The 18,502-nt window shown below is 45.4% G+C and overlaps 1 protein-coding gene and 1 pseudogene across 1 annotated transcript in view; both read right to left on the bottom strand.

Annotated features, from left to right (window-relative positions):
* Positions 1 to 18,502, bottom strand: part of ACER3 (alkaline ceramidase 3) — a 435,473-nt gene that overhangs the window by 242,760 nt on the left and 174,211 nt on the right. The window contains exon 3 of the mRNA XM_069640008.1: positions 12,016 to 12,068. Coding sequence (XP_069496109.1) covers positions 12,016 to 12,068 — 53 coding nt within the window. The remainder of the gene's footprint in view (positions 1 to 12,015; positions 12,069 to 18,502) is intronic.
* On the bottom strand, positions 5,454 to 5,742 carry LOC138528815 (transcription factor BTF3 homolog 4 pseudogene; annotated as a pseudogene).

An 18,502-nucleotide genomic window follows, 5' to 3' on the forward strand; every position in this document is an offset into this window, starting at 1 on the left:
CCCCTGATGACCGATTTGTACTGCAATTCTTTGGCATACTCTGCATTCTTCTGCAGGTTGGTGCCCTGACTGATGTTTGGTATTTCTGGATACTGCCGGATATAGTTGGTAATCAATTGTGTTTTCCTCTTCAGCCATCGGGGGTTTCCAGTGTGTCCATAACTTCGTACAGCCATCGGGGGTTTCCAGTGTGTCCATAACATCTTCCGACCAATTGGTTTCTCAGTCTGTCCTCTCGTACCCCTGAGAATCACATTGGTAGGAAGAACTCGCTTCTTCATGACGAGTTCAAGAGTAGTCAATTCTTAAGGAGTCTGACACGGCTCACTCAGTCAACGGTATGTTATCTTTCCTTCTAATGTTCAAATATTCACCAGCAATTTAGCTTCTCTCGCTTCTTTTATCACTCAAGTTTAATAATGTTCCTTCCTATGCTCGTTTTACAATGTTGCTGCTTGCAACCTTGACTTCAAGACAGACCGGTCTGGCATTGGTCCCCCCGACTCACTGGCTGTGCGGTTCTCGGTTGCCTCTTTGTTCTTGGAGCGAAGGTCGATACCACAGCATCTTCTGCTCCTCCCCCGCCTTAGTCAGTTATGCGGGAGGACCCTTGGCATCTCCGACACACAATGCAGGATTCTTCAGCCTGGTTTCCTGATCTTATGTTTTCTGCCCTGAAGGTTCCTTGAAAGAAACGGCTTCCAGCCAAAAAGGTCAAGGGTGTCGCCTCTCTCACAAACCTCTCGTGCCTGACCGTCTTTCTCCCCTCGTTCAGCTGCCGTCTCGAAACTGCTGTACCTTTGTGTGTTTTGCCTCACTCCAAGTGTGCTCTCGTGGTCCACCTTTTATCCGTGTGGGAAAGTGCAATGGAAATCAGGTGTGAGTGATTGTCGATAATTGCCTGACCTCGCCTGACCATAGTATTGGGACATGTCGGTTACACGGCTCGGTGTGAGTCTGTTTTCTCCCAGAGCGGGCTGTCCATGTAAAAGTGTTTGTGCAGGAAAAGGGGTGGGGGGTTTGAGTTTCTAAATAGCTCATTGTGTAGGATGGGGAAAGGTGTTACAGGGAATTAAGGGATACCGCATCTCACAATCCGGTGTCCCCACTCCCACTCACCGAAGACCCCTCACCCAGGTGATTCTCCCGCACTGGTCCACCCCCAGGGTCTGGATCCCAAGGCGATGACTGTGCCGTGGCTACCTGAGAGAGAGAGATCCGTGGGGACTAGCAGGTGAGACACGTTCTGGTTTCTCACACATAGCACCAGGCAATATGTTTTGCTGCCCTCCATCATCTTTACAACAACAGAAGCCCTTGCCTATATACCTCAGGTGACGGTGGGTTTGCTCCATCAGTTTTAAATACTAAAAGCAACCTGTATGGGGCAGGGGCAAAGGATAGGTCATGCCACCCAAGACTATCCTGAGTTCTTGGGATGATTAGGGCGCGATATGGGTGCTGTACCTGTGTTTATAGGAATCCTGCGCTGTGCATAAAATACATGTAAAGAGAGGGTGCTTCCACCTGGAGTGGAATGTGGAGAAAACCTTAGGTTCCTCCTGTGTACCAAGTAAGGAGAAACAATGCAAAATGCAGTGAAACCATAAAGAGAAAATAGCCGCAGTGAGAAATAAAACACAATAAAGATGATTTAAAACAACTTTAGATTGTATATTGTTCCTCCAGACATAAAGGTTCTGAGCAGCAGTACCCTGCTCTGAATCAACAACCATGGACAGATGTGCCTGCGTGTGCCCATGTGTGCTCCCAGAGCCCGGTGACACCTCAGTGCAAATTAAAGAAAGGATGGATGACAAGTAACCACCTCCTTTTGAACCCTAATTAAAGAAAGAAAAACTGTTGACTGCCTGGGGCCCGCTAAATATATGTGTGCTCCACGCCCCCCACTAACCATAAGAATACGGCCTGCTTTTCTTCCCCCATCGCAGCTTGAGTGGCAGGGGGGATAGCCTTCAGACATTCCAGGTTACTTTGCTACCACTGCCTAGATAAGAAAAGAAAAATGAAGTCAGCTTTTTATGGACTCTCTGCCAAGTTAGCCCTGTTTGATCATGAGATGAGAACAAATGAAGGGTATCCTGTTGGCCTACAAGTGTCCCACAAGGGCCCTGAACAAGAAAGGGGTAGCCTCGCGTTGAGCTATAAACTCAGCGGCTGTCCTCCGCCTCAGGAAAATATTTTAGTTAAGAGACATAGGTCACTCCAAAAGAAAATATATCAATTCATGAATACTGTCGTTATCCCCCTTCCCATCCTTCAGTGGCAGAGCAGATATGGATATTAAATTGAAAGGGAAAAAACAATTATCCCTGAAACAGAATTCTGCATAGATGCCACATGCAGCCCGCTGGTACAAAGTATATGAAAAATATTCAAGAAAGCATGACATACCTACAAAGAAGAAACAAGGAATTCCAAGATGGCATCTGCTTATACTAATAGAACTCAAGTACAGCAACTTTTTTTCAAATTATTATCTGGGGTGCCATTATTCATTTATTTTTGATGCACACAGATGCCAGTGCTTGAGAACATAGGGTCTACGTGTTATTGAGGACATATGAGACCGTTCCATGGAAGCACCTAGTCCCCAAAGTCTAGTCTATGGGGCTGGATTTCATTTTTGTTAGTTGGAGGCAGGCAGTCTTGAGCTGCTTTGAAGGGAATACATGTTTTTCTTAACAGAAACATATGTCCAACTGTTGCCACACTATCTGCCCACCTCGCTGCAGACATTACACTGCATTTGGTGGATCGCCCTTATTTCTATTTAGGGGGGTTAGGGTATTATAAATAGTGATGTTTAGGGTAGCGAGGGTGCATGGAGGGGTCTTTCGGGGGCATTCCCCCAAAAAGAAAATGTCACAAAAATGTAGTAAAAAGGCAAGTGCGATTAGATGTTCCTGATCTGTTCTCACATGATAAGAAATGCCCTCTCAGGACAATAATGAGTTTAGCATTTGCAAGATGCACCAGTTCTGTATCCATACACCTTTATTATTAAAAGGTTCCCATTATGTGCTGCACTGCCCCAGGATCACACCTTCACCAGTGAACTCACTGAGCGGTGTAAAATTCTTCTGTGGCCTGTCTTTACTGCATGCAGCTTGACATCTTTTATACTTGCAGATTTGCTTGTTCCTTTGCCACTCAAAGTCCCTTTACATCATAGCTTCAAAGCGAACACCAGCTGCAGAGAACCCCATATTATCGCCACTTTCATTCTCTGAGAGCATAGCGTTGGTGGGCCTCCCGGGCCCCCTGTTTGCTATAATCTGCTAAAATTGGTTTAAATTCCTGATCCCCCACCCGATCGCGCTCCTCCAGCCACCAACCACCCCAACCCACTTCCTCCACCCATATGCACGCTCAGAGAGACCAATTGAGTAAGAGGAAGTATTTGAGCCTGGCTGAGGGGAATCTGGGGTGAACCGTGAGTCACCTGAGAAAGAATATTCTCTGAACATTGTAAAAAGGGGGATCTGAGCCCGGCTGAGGGGGATCCAGAGTGAATTACAAGAACTGAGTATGTATAAGAGGAAAGGAACATTATGTTTTGTTGTGGTACATTAGACCCTCTAAATCAAGAGACTTTGAAATAAATACATCCTCGTGCAGAAGAAGCCAGAGTGTGTGCTTTGCTCGAGTGAACCGCCTTGTTCCGTGCTGAAAACGTGGGGAAGGGAGGCCAACGGCCTGATCATCCCAACATATGATTTTGTGAACACTTCTTTCTTTTTCATGAACACTACCCCACACTATTTGTATTTAGCAGTAAGGTTTGGCAATATATCTTTTTTTTTAGTATAGGCCTTCTTACTTTGACAAGACTCCACTAGAACTGCATTATTATCATTTGTTGGTTGCAGCTTGCTCCCATCTGTAGATTTAGGATTAGATAGGTGTTCATCATACCCTTGTTGAAGTTCAATAAACACCCTTGAACTGTGGTCACTTGTGTCCATCTTAATGTTGATACCATGCCTTCCTTACAGTGCGTAAAACTTTTCTACCAATTATCCTCCCTCATGCACAGAAGAGGGTCAACACAGCATAGCCCCAAGAATGTATGTTCCTTTAACAATAAGGGGAATTAGCAGGGAGTGGTCCATGACTCAATGAAATTTAAGAGCTCAAAAACACCTTCAGCTGTCCTGGGTCAATCACCTAGTCCACACAACATGGAGCAGAGATTCCATGATAACTTCTGCATCACGGTCATTGGAGGTGGACCTGATGGCTCATGGCCTTAGGCAACCCTTCCCTACTTCGCAGGATTTTGCAGAGTGGAGCAGTCGCTACCAGTTGCTAAGGGCATGGAGTTCCTATCCACAGTATACTCCACCCTTTTTAGCCTGACAGAACCAACACTATCTTTTCCAGGGGCTGTTTTGACTCACTCATTCATTGCCTATGGATCGTACGCCTAGGGCCCAGCAAGAGGCATCATTCCTCTCAAAACTCTTTGCACATGCACAGTTTATTCAAAGATCTGATTGCCGAAATTGTCCCATCCTGAATTATAGGGTCTACCTGTGTGGGACCCTTGCCAACAGCAACTGTTTCAATACCTCCTCTTCTACCACCACCTATTTCTTTTATGCAAGCACTCAGAGTCCCAGAAGAGCCCCCTTTTCTATACAAGCCAATCCAGTGAGGAATCCAGGTACTCCTCCACAGAATATACTTGCAAGAAGAGTTCCGAGAGTGCCCCCAGTAAACAACAGCGAGGCTGGATGCTAAGTTCAGGACACCAGATTGTCAAAGGCTCTGTCTGGGCTCTCACCATCCCTCCCCCAGCCAAATCTGCGGGGTTAGCTGCAGCTCTCTACAAAGCAGGCTGGTGGAGTCATGGGTGGTGTCTGAAACAGACCAGCTCTTGATGGGGTAGCCTTTAAATGAGTTAGAGATACCCTTCTTTTTGTTTCATTACTTTTTATTAACTACTGAACCGGTTGAATAATACGTATTAAAAAGTGGGTTGAATAAATGTCCATAAATCCCCTTCTGAATGTATTTGAACATCATGAGTTTATGATCAATTTAACAAGCCTGTAACAAAGTAAAAAACCATTTATCTCCGTTAAGGCCACTGTATTTAATAGGTACAATGTTTGAGGGAGGAAGTAAGAAAGTTGAGATCTGTTAATTCATGCAAGAGGAAATGTTCGATGCAACCCAATAGATCTAACAGGTTCCACTGAAAATAAAACAAGCGTTAACAGCATTTCTCACTGCGACTGAACGTATGTATATTGGGAATAAGTGTAAAATGCAATAATCAATAGATAGAAAAATAATGCTGACCAAACAGCATCACTAAAATACAAAATATTTATATTACTGAACTATTAACACCTGATGGTTTAGGTTGAAAAACATTGAAACCACACATTTGATCTTAAATCTAGTACTATTCATCTATTCATTCATTTTACGTCATTCTTTGATGCTTCAAAGTTTCCTACAAGATCTGGGACATTATCCTCCGCTTCAAGTTTTGGTCCTTTGCTGCCCAATACCGGTCATGGAAACTGTTCCGCTAACTTCCTAAGACTTGACAAAACGTCAGCATCTAGTTGACTTGAAATGCCAGGAAGTATTTCTGTGATCCGTTTAGGTTCTGCATGTCCAGTCATTGCAATGGTATTTGCACAGAGGGATGCCTGGACCTTGTGGTTGTTAAAATGAATTAACTGTTCCATCGTTTTTGATCATATTCACCTCTCAATGCCAGCTATATTATTCACTGCTAGTTTTTTTAACGAGAAGCTTTTTGTCATCAGCTGTTGCCGTTCAGTGTTCAACTTTCTTCTTTCTGCCAGGCGTGCCCATCCGAACCGGAGCTTGAAGCTTGGCTAGTTTCTCTTGGTTCCTTATTAATCTTTGAAGAGACCTATGCAGCTACATGCGGTGTGCAAGATGGCAAAGGTGGAGAAGCCGAGGAGGAGGAGGCAGCGACGTAGATTACACGTTACCCCATCTGCTGAATGTATTTTCATATGGATGTTCTTTGAAAGATTTTTTTTTTAAATGCTACCTCAGTTGTGGGTCATACTGGAGGTATACTTCGTTGGTGTGTGTCCCATAGAGTGTTACAGTTATATAACTATTAGGAGAGAATTTTAGATGTAATTCTATCTCTTTTAGATAGGCCGCACACCACGGGCATCTAGGGATAGTATGATTTACCACTGTATAGCGTAATTCTTCTGGAGGCATTGCATTAGTGATTAGTTACACTTGGTTTAATGTTTAACATTTAATTCCTTTGAAAAAAGTTTACCCCCTTTGTTGTGGTATCTGACAATTCCGAATAGGGAGACTTTTCATTGACTACAAATACGTTTTCTTTATTCTGATTGTACTTCCGGGTTACTTTGGGTATATAAGCACTGCCCTATGGGTGTCCATTCTCTCCGGGCATACAAAGCAAAGGGAAGACAGAGCTAAGGGTTGCTACTATATCCTTCTCCATTTCATTCTGTGTTCCCCGTTAGCCAGTTTGCCACAGGTCGCCACAAACATGCCTTGCATACAGCACGCAAACATTGAAATCTAACTCAACACAGCACTCCACTAAAACAACTATTTGCATACACCTGCAAGTGCCCCTAGCTTCCCCAACTACTGTACTGTCTCTCCATTTTGTGCTACTCAACTATAATGCATTCAGTTCTGCTCCTCCTACTGCTCCTCTTACTCACCACTCCAATCATGCTACAACGTCATCCTTTCCTATCCCTATTATACAACTCGAAACTCCCACTACTCCATCTCTCTTCCACCTCCTTCCAACAATCAAAGCAGGCAAGCTAATCATACCTACTCTAACACCTATCCACCTCACCTATCTTCCTTACCTCATTAACTGAACATTGCACTCTGGGAGGCTTGGTCTGTATGCAACAAAACTTCCTTCATCACCAACTACTTTCACTCCAGCTCTCCTCCCCTAGACCTTCTTGCCATCACTGAAACTTGGATTTCTTCATCCGACACTGCCACTCTGGTGGCCCTACATGACTCCAAACAATTCCACATTCACTCTTCTCGACTGACTGGCAGAGGTGGAGCCATCGGACACCTACTCTCTTCTTGCCTGAAAGCCTCACAAATCTCCAATGCCACGTCTTCTCCTACCTCTTTTGAATTCACCATCTCTACTATTGGTCTGTCTCACACATTTCACATCATCTCCATCTATCGCCATCCTGGTCCCACTAGAACTCTCTTTGATGGTTCTGGGCAACTCCTTGATTCTCTTTCCACTAAACATCACCTCAATCTCTTGGGTGACTTTAATCTTCTCTCTCCAACCACTTCTCAGAAATCTGAACTTCAGTCTTTTCTTAGTGACCATGCTCTCCACTCTATCCATAACCTGAATCTCTTATTCATCTCCACCTCTCTCTCTCAGCCACTAACACTACTGTCACACCATACATATCTGATCTTCATCATACCGTCACGTGGCTGGATGGCTACGATGCAAAACAGGACCAGATTTAAAGGTAATCTCCTGGTTCACAGATCTATCCACGGTTAGCAACCAATGAATCTAGCCTCCTTTTTCCAACACTATAAGCTTCTTGTATTCTGAGCTTTGTCTCTGTAACTACCCCTGTGGCTCCTCGCCCTCCCCGTGCTTCCTCTTGTTTCCAATCCTTCCCTCTTTTTGCTCCACTTGCATGGAATTCTCTTCCCCTGGACATCTGAGAAACAGTCCACACGGATTTGTTCAATACTAAACTAAAAGCCTACCTCCTCGCCTCAGAGGTACCGTCTTAACCTACCTCTCACCTGCCTGCTAGCTAACATTTTTCCCTTGCCTCTAGCCTGCCCCTTTCCCTGACTTCCTCTGCTCCCACACTACCATTTCACCCATCATGGTCATATCCCCCATTAACGTTGGCCGTACCGCCTACCTGCACTTAAAAATGTCCAATGTTCATTGTCCTTAATCTATGTACATCTACTTATGTATTGTCCCTGGTGACCACTTCCATTTAGTCCCCTCCACAACCTGGTTAGAATAGCCCTCAAAATCACCCCTTTGTAAGATTGTAAGAAGCTCACTGCTTCCCGTCAAATCTGATTTCTTATCTATTGTACGTTCTTTTGCGATCAAAAGAGCATTGTATCTCCTGTATAATATATAGATAATACTGCTGCTACTCCGCCATCAGAGGAGGAGAAAACTCTGCATGCTTTTGAAAAGTAAGTTTACAGCAATAGCTCACTTTATCTGAGGCAGGTGAACAGTGGCACAATCCTGTCAACACGTAATCCAAATTATAGAGAAACATTACCAAATGCGCAGAGGACCTTCCTATGGTTAAACTGGAAGTAGTTCTAGCAGGCATTTGTGGTACCATGCAAGTGGCAAAAAAAATCTGACCATGAGGCAGGGCACATAGGTAACACAGCCATGGGAATTTGCAAAGGCCTGTGCATACGCCATTGGGTCTGAATAGAAACCCTTGTACCACCACAAAGGACAGAAAAGCAGAGAAACTCTGGGGTTCAGAGGCTTTCAGGCTCATGCTCAAGAGTGCAGCCAATGTGATACCTTATTTTATGGGCAGGCCAGGAAAAGACAAAGCTGCACAAAGGGGTTGTCGCCCCCCCCATCCTCAACCTCCCCTTCTCTTTTGCGTTGGGAGACTAGCCAGAAATCGGACAGGCTCATGCCCAAGAACACAGCACTCCAGTCAGGGGCAGAGTAATAGCCTTTGCGCAGGAATAGAATCTCATAACCAAAACCATTGGATGATCTTGGTGGTCGTGCAGTGTTTCCACCTTCCCCTCCATCCTTTCTCCCTCATTCACCACAACATTTTTGTAATCTTGTGCAGGAGACTTCCAAGCTGTTGGAGATTGGGGCAATAGAGCAGGCCTCACTATGAATCATCAGGAAGACGGTTATTGCAGGTTATTTGCTGTCGCGAACGAGGCCTTCATGCAATTCTGGATTTATCAACTTTCAACACCTTTCTCTTGAAGGAAAAGTTAAAGATGGGAACACCAGCATAGATCCTTTACTGAATACAAGTCATGGCCTGGCTTTGCACTCTGGGTGTCATTCCTTTACATCAACATCTGGACCCTGCCCCCATACGCATAGCAAACCCCTGAAGCTTGCAAATAGAAATGCAGGCCTTTCAGTTCAACACAGATTTGAAGGGGTGGGAGATTCGTATCCATCCCTACCAGTCTCTTAATGTAGCTATGGCTGCACTTCAGAAGACCTCAGATCTGGTGTTTTCCTTGAGCCTTTCATTGAAAACTGAGAAATAGACTTTTTCTGACTGTGCTACATAGGTTTCACTTGGGACACCCAACAGTTGATCGCGGGTTGGGGTGGAAGGGGACCCCCATTCCCAAACCCACCAAAACAGGATTCAGGCCCTTCTGCCCCAGAGCAAGGATGTGATGAGCCTCACCTACCAGAGGATGCCGATTCCACATTAGAAGGGCTTGCTACATCTTTCTAGACACTGGATCCAAGACACTGGCTCCTGACTGGCACTCATTCAGCTTCCAGACATGCTTAACCAGGACCTTCTGTGGTGGATGCAGGACTTAGTACTGACAGAGGGAACACCCTTGTAGGAACCAGAACATCAGGTGACTTTTGCGACAGACCTCTCCCTTATGTGGTGAGGTGCCAATTTGGATCACCTGCCAATACAAGACCTTTGGATCTTCAGGAGCATTCAGCCCACATAAATGCTCTGTAGCTCAAGGACATTTTCTTGCCATTAACGTATTGTCTCCCCTCAGTCAAGTAAGTATGGTTTTGATATATGTGGGAAATATTGCTGCATTGTTCTACTTGAACAGAGTGGTATGACATCTCTGCAGCTGCATGACCTCTCCCTGCTGGTTTGGCAGTGGGGAATTCAGATGTGGTTTCTCAGAATACCACCCAGCTTACAGGAATCCCCAATGTGAGAGTGAACGCTCTAAGCAGGCTCCATCGCGCCCCTCACAAATTGGGATTTGGTGGACAATGTGGTGAATGCTCTATATTGCTGCACAACTGCTGGATGGCGGTGGATGCCAACTCTCTTGAGGATGCCTTCCAGCTCCCTCGGGACAATCAGACGACATATCCCATTACACTCATGCACACACTGAAGAACAGCCACAGGGGCCTCATGATTCTAGTAGTTCCTTACTGGCTAAACAGGTTTTCTTACTCAGATTTCCTTGCTCCATTGCTATCGCCTCGTCTGGCTCTCCCATCCTGGTGCCACCTCCTATTACTTACTGAAGTGATGCCCGATTCTTCACGGCTTCCCTCCATCATGGAGCTCATCAGCCCGGCTTCTGTAGACCTATCCGTGGGAAACCTTGGTCTTTAAGGTAACATGGAGGTCATACGGGCAGATAAGAAGTCGTCCATGTGAGCCCAATACTCCAACATGGGGGCTAGTCTCTACTAAGTCTAGGGCCCGGCTCTCATCTTCATCACCGTCTGGCAGAATCTTCAATGAAGCTGGAACCATGTAGAACTTGTAGACTGAGTGCATACCATTCAGTACAGGAAGAGGACTTCCCGCCTCACAATCCAGACCCTCACTCATCTTGAGACCTCAACATAGTGCTCTCATTTCGGTTACATAAATCCTTTGAACCAATGGCATCAGCAAATCTGAAATTCATTACAAAGGGAAATTTATGGCTGCATTTTTATCAGCGCATAGAATAAGTGAAATCCAGACCATTTCACAGGGGCCCATTTTCCGCTCCTTAAACAGGGAAGATGGTCCTCCGTACTCACACCATGCTTCTCCCCAAAAGTGGTAATGGATTTTCATGTCAACCAAGTGATTAACCTCCTGGTCTTGTTTTCCAATCCAGACTTCGAATGCAAAAGAAATCCGTTCACCCTATGGATGCATGCACGGAACTGAAATTTTACCTAGAAAAGGACAGAGGATATCAGAAAGTCAACATGTTTTCGTGACTTGTTGGGGCTCTTGGCCAGGCTCCAGAGCAGCTCAGAGCTTCATTGCCAAGTGGATCAGGAATTGTGGCGTCCATTCTTATGCTCTGAGGAATATCAAGCCACCAAATGTTTTCCAAATCTGTCTGGTTAAAGCAGCTGCAGTGGCATTTCACCACCATGTGTAACTAGAAGATATTTTGAAAGCAGCAACATGGGCTGCTCTGCATGCTTGGGCCATACGTACAAGGGAGTGAACGCTTCCATATCAAACACTTATTGGAAATGAGGCTCTTCCAGGACTCCAGACTCGGGCAGGACACCATTTACCATTACCTCCAGTTAACAACCCACAGCCGTTGTGTGGCTGCAAATAATGATGCTGGGAAGTCAGGGAAGGTAAAAGAGCAACCTGCCTTGTAGGAAGGCGTCTCTCCATGGAAGCAAGCCGCAAACCGCGCCCCCTTGTCCAGAAGCCAAAGCTCCATTCCTGCCACAGGGCCACCTTCTCTGCCATGGCAATGTCACCATTATCAGGAGCCCACAGTGTCATGTCCAGAGTTCTTGTCTGGACGCTTATCCACACGGCCTCAAGCATGCATACTGCAATCAGGGGGGGGGGACTGGCGGAGAGTAAAGCATGTGTTTATTCTCAACTTGTAACATGTAAACTAAACTTCCCGCCGCCCCCTCTCCTCTTCCCGTTGCATCTTTTCCCTCGCCACGTGATGTGGGGATCTGTCTTAAAGTAACAACATCACACAGGAAATGAAGAAGCATCAATACAGTGGGACTCACATTCGAGCAGGAGCCTTTCCCATGGGATGTGGCAGTGATTTACCAGTCACAAGCACATTTCTCCTAATAAACCGGTACATAGTGTCAACATGCAGGGAAGCAAGCATAGCCTTTCAAACTACTGCTCTGAGAACATGCCTGTCAGAAAATAATATGTTAAGAGCTGACTACAATGTGTACATTGGTTATAAAATGATACATACAATAAAAAGGAAATGACTGGGAAGGCCAAGCTTTACCTGCATTTCATACTGAAGTGTCATGTGGAAGCACCAGGAGCCCAGGCCCACGGCTGAAAGAGAAAGCATGTTATTGTACCACTAGCATAATCATTGGGATTAAAAAAAAAAAACACACGTGATTGTATCCAGAAGAATAGTTTGAGAAACTCCAATTATATCAAACAGTGCACTATATTCCAAGCTTTATTTTCAATATGACCACGTGTTCTTTGGTACGAGCTGCATTTAATGTGTGGATTTATTCAGTGAATAAGACTGAATGAGAGAAAGCTAAAGGTGATGTGCTGGGTATTAAAGCTACCCCGGATAATGGAGGCTAGCTCTGAAAAAGAGTTAAGGTGCTCAAAGCCGAGACGAGAACCCTGCAAGGAAATGGTCAGCTTTAATCAATTTCATCCAAGAATGAGCCAACTCTAAAATGCAATGTTTAATAACCCTTTATGGTGTTTGTATGTTTTATATTATGGTCTCAATGTTCCTGAGATTATGAATTATATGAATGACCTGATAGTTAGGTGTACTATATATACTGTTTCCATCACTGTCAATTAAGTTTGTCTTTCTTGTGGATGTAATACTGTTCAAACATGTTTTATTTTAACTGAATTGCACAATAAACAAATAAAAACCATATGCAGAGCTGTAAATAATTAGACAGCTCGGTCGAGGGGATTTAAACGTTTTAAAAAAAAAAATTAACGATTTGTAGCCTGTTGGTAGCATAAAATATGGACCCAATAGAGTGCCATTTTTTTATTTTTTATTAAGGAACAGTGGACAGGAAAACTAGCAATCAACGCTGGTTGGGCAAAGGTCAGAATTATATATGCACACAAGTTCTGCTCTTGATTGGAATCTCCCGCACACAGTGCTCCAGCGATAAGAGTCCCTCAAGCATATAATAGAGTTTCAATGGCTGGAACCTCCTACTTCAGCTGATGACTTGGAAACACCGGAGCCGGCGACACAGTCTTTACTTTGGCGTAACCTTGAGAAACTAGATAAAGTCGCACAGCAGCACACACCATTGCTTAAACAAGTCACACGGGCGTGCCAAAAGCCACCTGCCCGAGCCGGTTTACATGTTTCAGAAAAGGGCATGTAAAGATCCATGTTTAAAGCACCTGCTAACACCTTGAGGTATGAGTATGTGCAAGGACGAGTCACATGGGGAGCTTTTCTTTTAATTGTATATATTTTGATTTACAATGTGCCACATGCAAGTATAATGTGCTTCAGGGAGCAGGAGGGCGGGAGGGGATCAGAAAGGTGGCAGTGGGAGGACACCTGTCACAATGGTACTGGAAGACCATATTCCTGGGAGTATTTCGATAGACAGATTAGGCATAAATTATATCAACAATCGAGAGATTACAGGTAGCAAAAGAAGCTAGCCTGTTGCCATGGACATGTCTCTCAACAGTGTGACGTCACGCCACGATATGATGCCAACACTTGTTTCATTATGCAAGAAGAAAAGACTACTGCCCTGGCGGGAGTACAGGGATGATTAGTGAGGTCTAATCTCCCACTCAGCCTCACACTACTACTAGTGCCAATCAAAAAGGAAACAGGCAACCATGAGTGGCATATCTCATTCACCTCAAGGCAGCATGGCCTGAGGGCAGACTACACTCTTCAGATGGGTGCAAGCCAGCAAGGAAGCATTTAAACCAACAATAATAACCAAAATAAAAGAAATGTCCAATCAAGGTTTTATACAAATAAGGCTTTATTTAAACTAAAAGGACGCAGTCTTTTTACACGCCATGCAGCAGAGTGACCCAATCCCAACAATGCACCCCTGTAATGAGATAGAGAATGCAGCCCTTGGGAGAAAAGAAACACTCTGGGCGTTGAAGAGCAGTAGCCTGCAGCTAAAGCCGTCTTGCAGAAAAGTAAAAAAAAGGTTCAAGAGTGTGTCTTTAACGTGGGGACTTAAAATGTCACTAGGACACATATTCATTGATCTGTCTCATCACTGGTTAGACTCTGCAAGATGATATATATTTCTGGGCACTTTCTGGTGCCTCAAGTCTGGTCGAGTTGGCCAGCTGGTTTGAATGGATTCAACACACAAATACGGTTCAACAAGCGGCAACAGCTTGTTGCTTGAAGCAGCCTGGGACAGGGAGGCAATGCCGAGTCTGCGCAGCTGAAAGGCATTTTAAAAGGGACTCGAAGTTGAGAGTGAGCTACTGCAAAGACCCAACTAGACTGCCTTTGACAAAGGCATCCAAGCGCTTGCGGTGGCCTGAAGTAGCACAGAATTGCAGAGAGCAAAGGGCAGATTCTTTTGGCCCTTGGTGTGCAGTGGGCCCTTCACCGGGTCCAGGCAAGGTGAGTCTGCAATGTGCCCTTCCCAGCCTGGAAGGGTGCAAGGGACACTTGCAGGTCTACTACTTCACCAGGGTCCCAGTTTCCAGCAGCAAGAAGTATTCGCTGCGGAAGGTTCCTTCAAATGTTCCTCTGAAGCTGTTAGCGGACGCATCTGTACTGTCCTTGGAGGTCCTTGTCTTCACCAAATGGATGGGCATTTGGGAAGCCATCACCCAAATGAGCTTCCCCCTTCACCCCAATAAGGTTCCAGTGAAATATTCAAGTTCTTCTAAGATTATCGTAAAGATGATTCCCTATAACATCTCAGAAATTATTCAATTAAGGAGGGTCTTATTTCCATTTTTAATCACTTTGTCACAGTGGATTGGTCCATTCCAAGCCAATCGGTTCTAACAAGGGCTATTCCTTGTGATGTCAGTTTTCAGAGTGCTTTGTATTAAGAACATTATCGGCTGCCCAAAGAAGGAAGTGGCAGCCTGGAAAGTCCAAGATGGCTTGCCTTTTTCCCAGGTTGAATGTCCCTTCCCAGCTACATTGTCCTTCTCTCCATCCCCTGCCTGCCTTGGATTCAAAGGACTTCTGTAATCATCTCCCTGGTAGGTCTTCTCCATTGCATTGCAAAGGCCCCTTTAAAGGTCGAGCAGACCTTAGGAAAACACATGTTAATCGGTAGCTGGCATGTGGCCAAATCACATTGCTGGGCCCTGCCTACTATGGAGTGTATAAGTGTGCACTATACATTTTGGCATGGCGAAATTTGAAAGTAGTGCATGTTAAGCAGATCCCACTTCATTAGAGTGAAAACCACTATCCGCATAGCAAATATCCTAAAAACACATGATTGCAAACTTTGTATATCGCATTCTGTCACAGGAAGGGTGCCCTCCTAGCTTGGTTTAAAGCCTGGTGCCACACAGTGGAGTAACTTTGCTGAAAAAGTTGGGGGGGGGAGATGACATATGAAGAAAAGGTGCCCCATCCAAATGAATGGGGACAAAATGGTGTGCCATGAAAGTTGGGGGGAACAAACACCCATGTCCCCCCTAAAATTACGCCCATGGTGCCACTCCCACGACCTTGGGTTGCCTAAAAGGCTGTTCCACGGTTTAGAGGACCCTGGACTGAGAACTAGGTCTACCCCTGTTTTCATCCTACTGGAAGAATTCTGTTTCTGATTCAGAGAACTGAAGATCTTAAATGTATGTTGGGTTAATGTGGTCAAAGGCGCTCACTTATGCAGACAATGCTTTTCCTCTAGAAAGCATTTGGGTGCAATACAGGTTGCCTTGAGCCAGGTTGTCCAGAGTTCCCACGTTTTTCCTTTCATGCACGGGTAGGCAATTTGGTTTTGAGTATTCTCTTTGCCTTTCCCACTTGAAATCAGGATTCCAAGTTCCAGAATTCAAACTCCTGGTTCATGAAGGTAAAAATATAAAATCAGGACTAGATGACAGACTTGCGCACGATGTGCGGAAGGTTGGAGCACTGGTCCTCAACTCCATTGAGAGCCAGAGGACAGATTCCATGGCTGGAGTTAGGAGGTCATACTTACTCAAGCAGAAAATGATAGTAGCTGATATATGGAAAGCTTCAATGAACTGAACAAGTAGTATACAGAGTTACTTTCGGGGGGGGGGGGTGATATATATATGACAATGCATTACTTACCGTAAAAGCATTTCTGATGGTTGTATCTGCTTAGATTCACATGCTGTGCATAGTCCGACATCCGGTGGTCACTGCGGAGTATTGCATTTTGTTTTTCGTAGTCGAAAAGGGGACGTCGACAAGGCGTGTAACACTATCCCTATAGTGACATGCAGTGTACCCACAATCCCTCACGCGTCGAGGTTCCTCTGTTTGTATTTTTTCTGCCCTGAGGGAGCCTATTAGATGTGAGCGAGTACAGAAAAGAGAGATATAGAAGAAAGTCTATGTTCATTCCATCCGAGCGGGGAGGAAGGGTGGGCGCATGTGAATCTAAGCAGATACAATGCTTTTACGGTAAGTAATGCATTGTCTTCTGACGTTTGTTAATCTGCTTAGAACCACATGCTGTGCATAGACTAGCGAGCAGTACCCCGAGTTCGAGGTGGGCTGTGAGAAGGAACAGTAGAGAAAAGATGTCTTAATACTGCTTGTCCCACCTGGGAATCAGATCTAGAGTGGGCATCTAGACAGTAGTGTTTTGTAAAGGTGTGAACAGAACTCCAGGTTGCAGCTTTGCAAATGGACTCAAGAGGGACATTTGCAATGAAAGCTATGGAAGCCCCGGTGCCTTGAGTGGAGTGTGCTCTTGGCTTGAAGGGTAGTTCTCTCTTAGCAAGAGTGTAACAGAGAGTGATGCATTGTACAATCCATCTAGAAATAGTGGATTTCGAAACTGCATCTCCTTCTCTTCCTGCTGCCACCGAGACAAAGAACTGATTAGTCTTACTCAATGGTCTAGTTCTTTCCATATAAAACATCACTACTCTGCGAACATCCAGTGTATGCAGGCTCTTCTCACCTAAGTTTGAGGGATTTTAAAAGAACATTGGTAGTTCTATTGACTGGTTGACATGGAATTTAGAGATATATTTTGGTGCAAACCTAGGATGTGTGTGCAGAACCACCTTATCCTTGTGAACTGTAACAAATGGGTCTAGTACAGAGAGCGCTTGTAGTTCACTTACTCTCCTAATGGAGGTGATGGCTATTAGAAAAGCAGTCTTAAGAGTGAGGTCTTTAAGTGTTGCTTTGTGCATGGGTTCAAAGGGAGAGCCCATGAGCCTGGTTAGTACCACATTTAGGTCCCATCCGGGAGCGGGGTTAGCTATGGGAGGGTGGATCCTCTTCACTCCTTCCATAAAGGCTTTAATAACTGGGACTTTCCACCATGACACTAAGTTGGGAAGTGGTGTATGCGGAAAGTCCAGCTAAATGGACTTTAATAGAGTTAAACACCAAGCCTGAGTCTAGTAGGTGAGTCAGGACAGAACAATTTGTGTGGGAGAGCAGTCAACTGGGTTGATGCTCCTTCCCCTACACCAAATGACAAATCTCTTCCATTTGCTAGAATAACAGTGACGAGTATTAGGCTTTCTAGCCTCCCTGAGAATGTCCATGCATCTCTGCGGGAGTTGTAAATGTCCAAATTCTATGATCTCAGGAGCCAGGCTGCTAAGTTCATGGTCTGAGGGCATGGCTGTAGTGTCCTGCCCTTGTCCTGTGACAGCATGTTGTACGGGCAGGGAAGTTTCACTGGAGGAGATAGGGACATCAAGTCAGCGAACCAAGGTTGTCTGGCCCACATAGGGGCCACCAGTATCATGGTAACTTGTTCCTGGTGCATCTTGTGCACTATCTTGTTGAGAAGGGGAGTCGGGGGAAAAGCGTAAACAAATTTCCCTGACCATGGTATCGATAGACCGTTCCCCTTGGATTGGTTCTGGGGGTACCTGGAGGCGTAATCTTGGCATTGTGAGTTCTCCAGAGTTGCAAACAGATCTATTTCTGGGAATCCCCATTGTGTGAAGACGATGTCTTCGTCTAACCGCCATTCGTACTCTGAGGGCAGAGGGAAGTCTCTGCTAAGTTTGTCTGCTAGCAGATTGAGTTCCCCTGGTACATGTTGTGACAGTAGGAACATGTTGTGTCTGAGAGCCCACTTCCAGATGTTCTGGGACAGCTTGGACAGTCCTGGAGAGTGAGTGCCCCCCTGCTTGTTGAGGTAGTACATGGCTGTGGTGCTGTCCATGAGGACCATCACTGTCTTCCCTTGTAGGTGTGCAGGGAAGGCTTTCAGTGCCTTGAACACAGCTAGTAGCTCCAGTAAGTTTATGTGCTTGGATGCTACACTCGGAGTCCAGACTCTGTGAGCAGTCTGATGGGATAGGTGAGTCCCCCATCCTGTGAGGGATGCGTCTGTGGTTAGAGTGGCTTCCACTGCGGGGGTGGCAAATGCTTTCCCTATTACCAGGTTTTCCTTCGACCACCACCGTAGCGAGAGAACCAAGGCCTGCGAGACCACCACTAGATCGTCCCATTGTCCGCTGGCCTGACACCACTGGCTGTTGAGCCACTCTTGCATTGGGCGCATGCTCAGGTGCGCGTGAGGTACCAAATAAATACATGATGCCATCATTCCTAGTAAGCGCATTGC

This window comes from Ambystoma mexicanum, chromosome 7q, assembly GCF_040938575.1.
Source record: "Ambystoma mexicanum isolate Mex_15411 chromosome 7q, UKY_AmexF1_1, whole genome shotgun sequence".
In the NCBI taxonomy this organism is placed as follows: Eukaryota; Metazoa; Chordata; class Amphibia; order Caudata; family Ambystomatidae; genus Ambystoma; species Ambystoma mexicanum.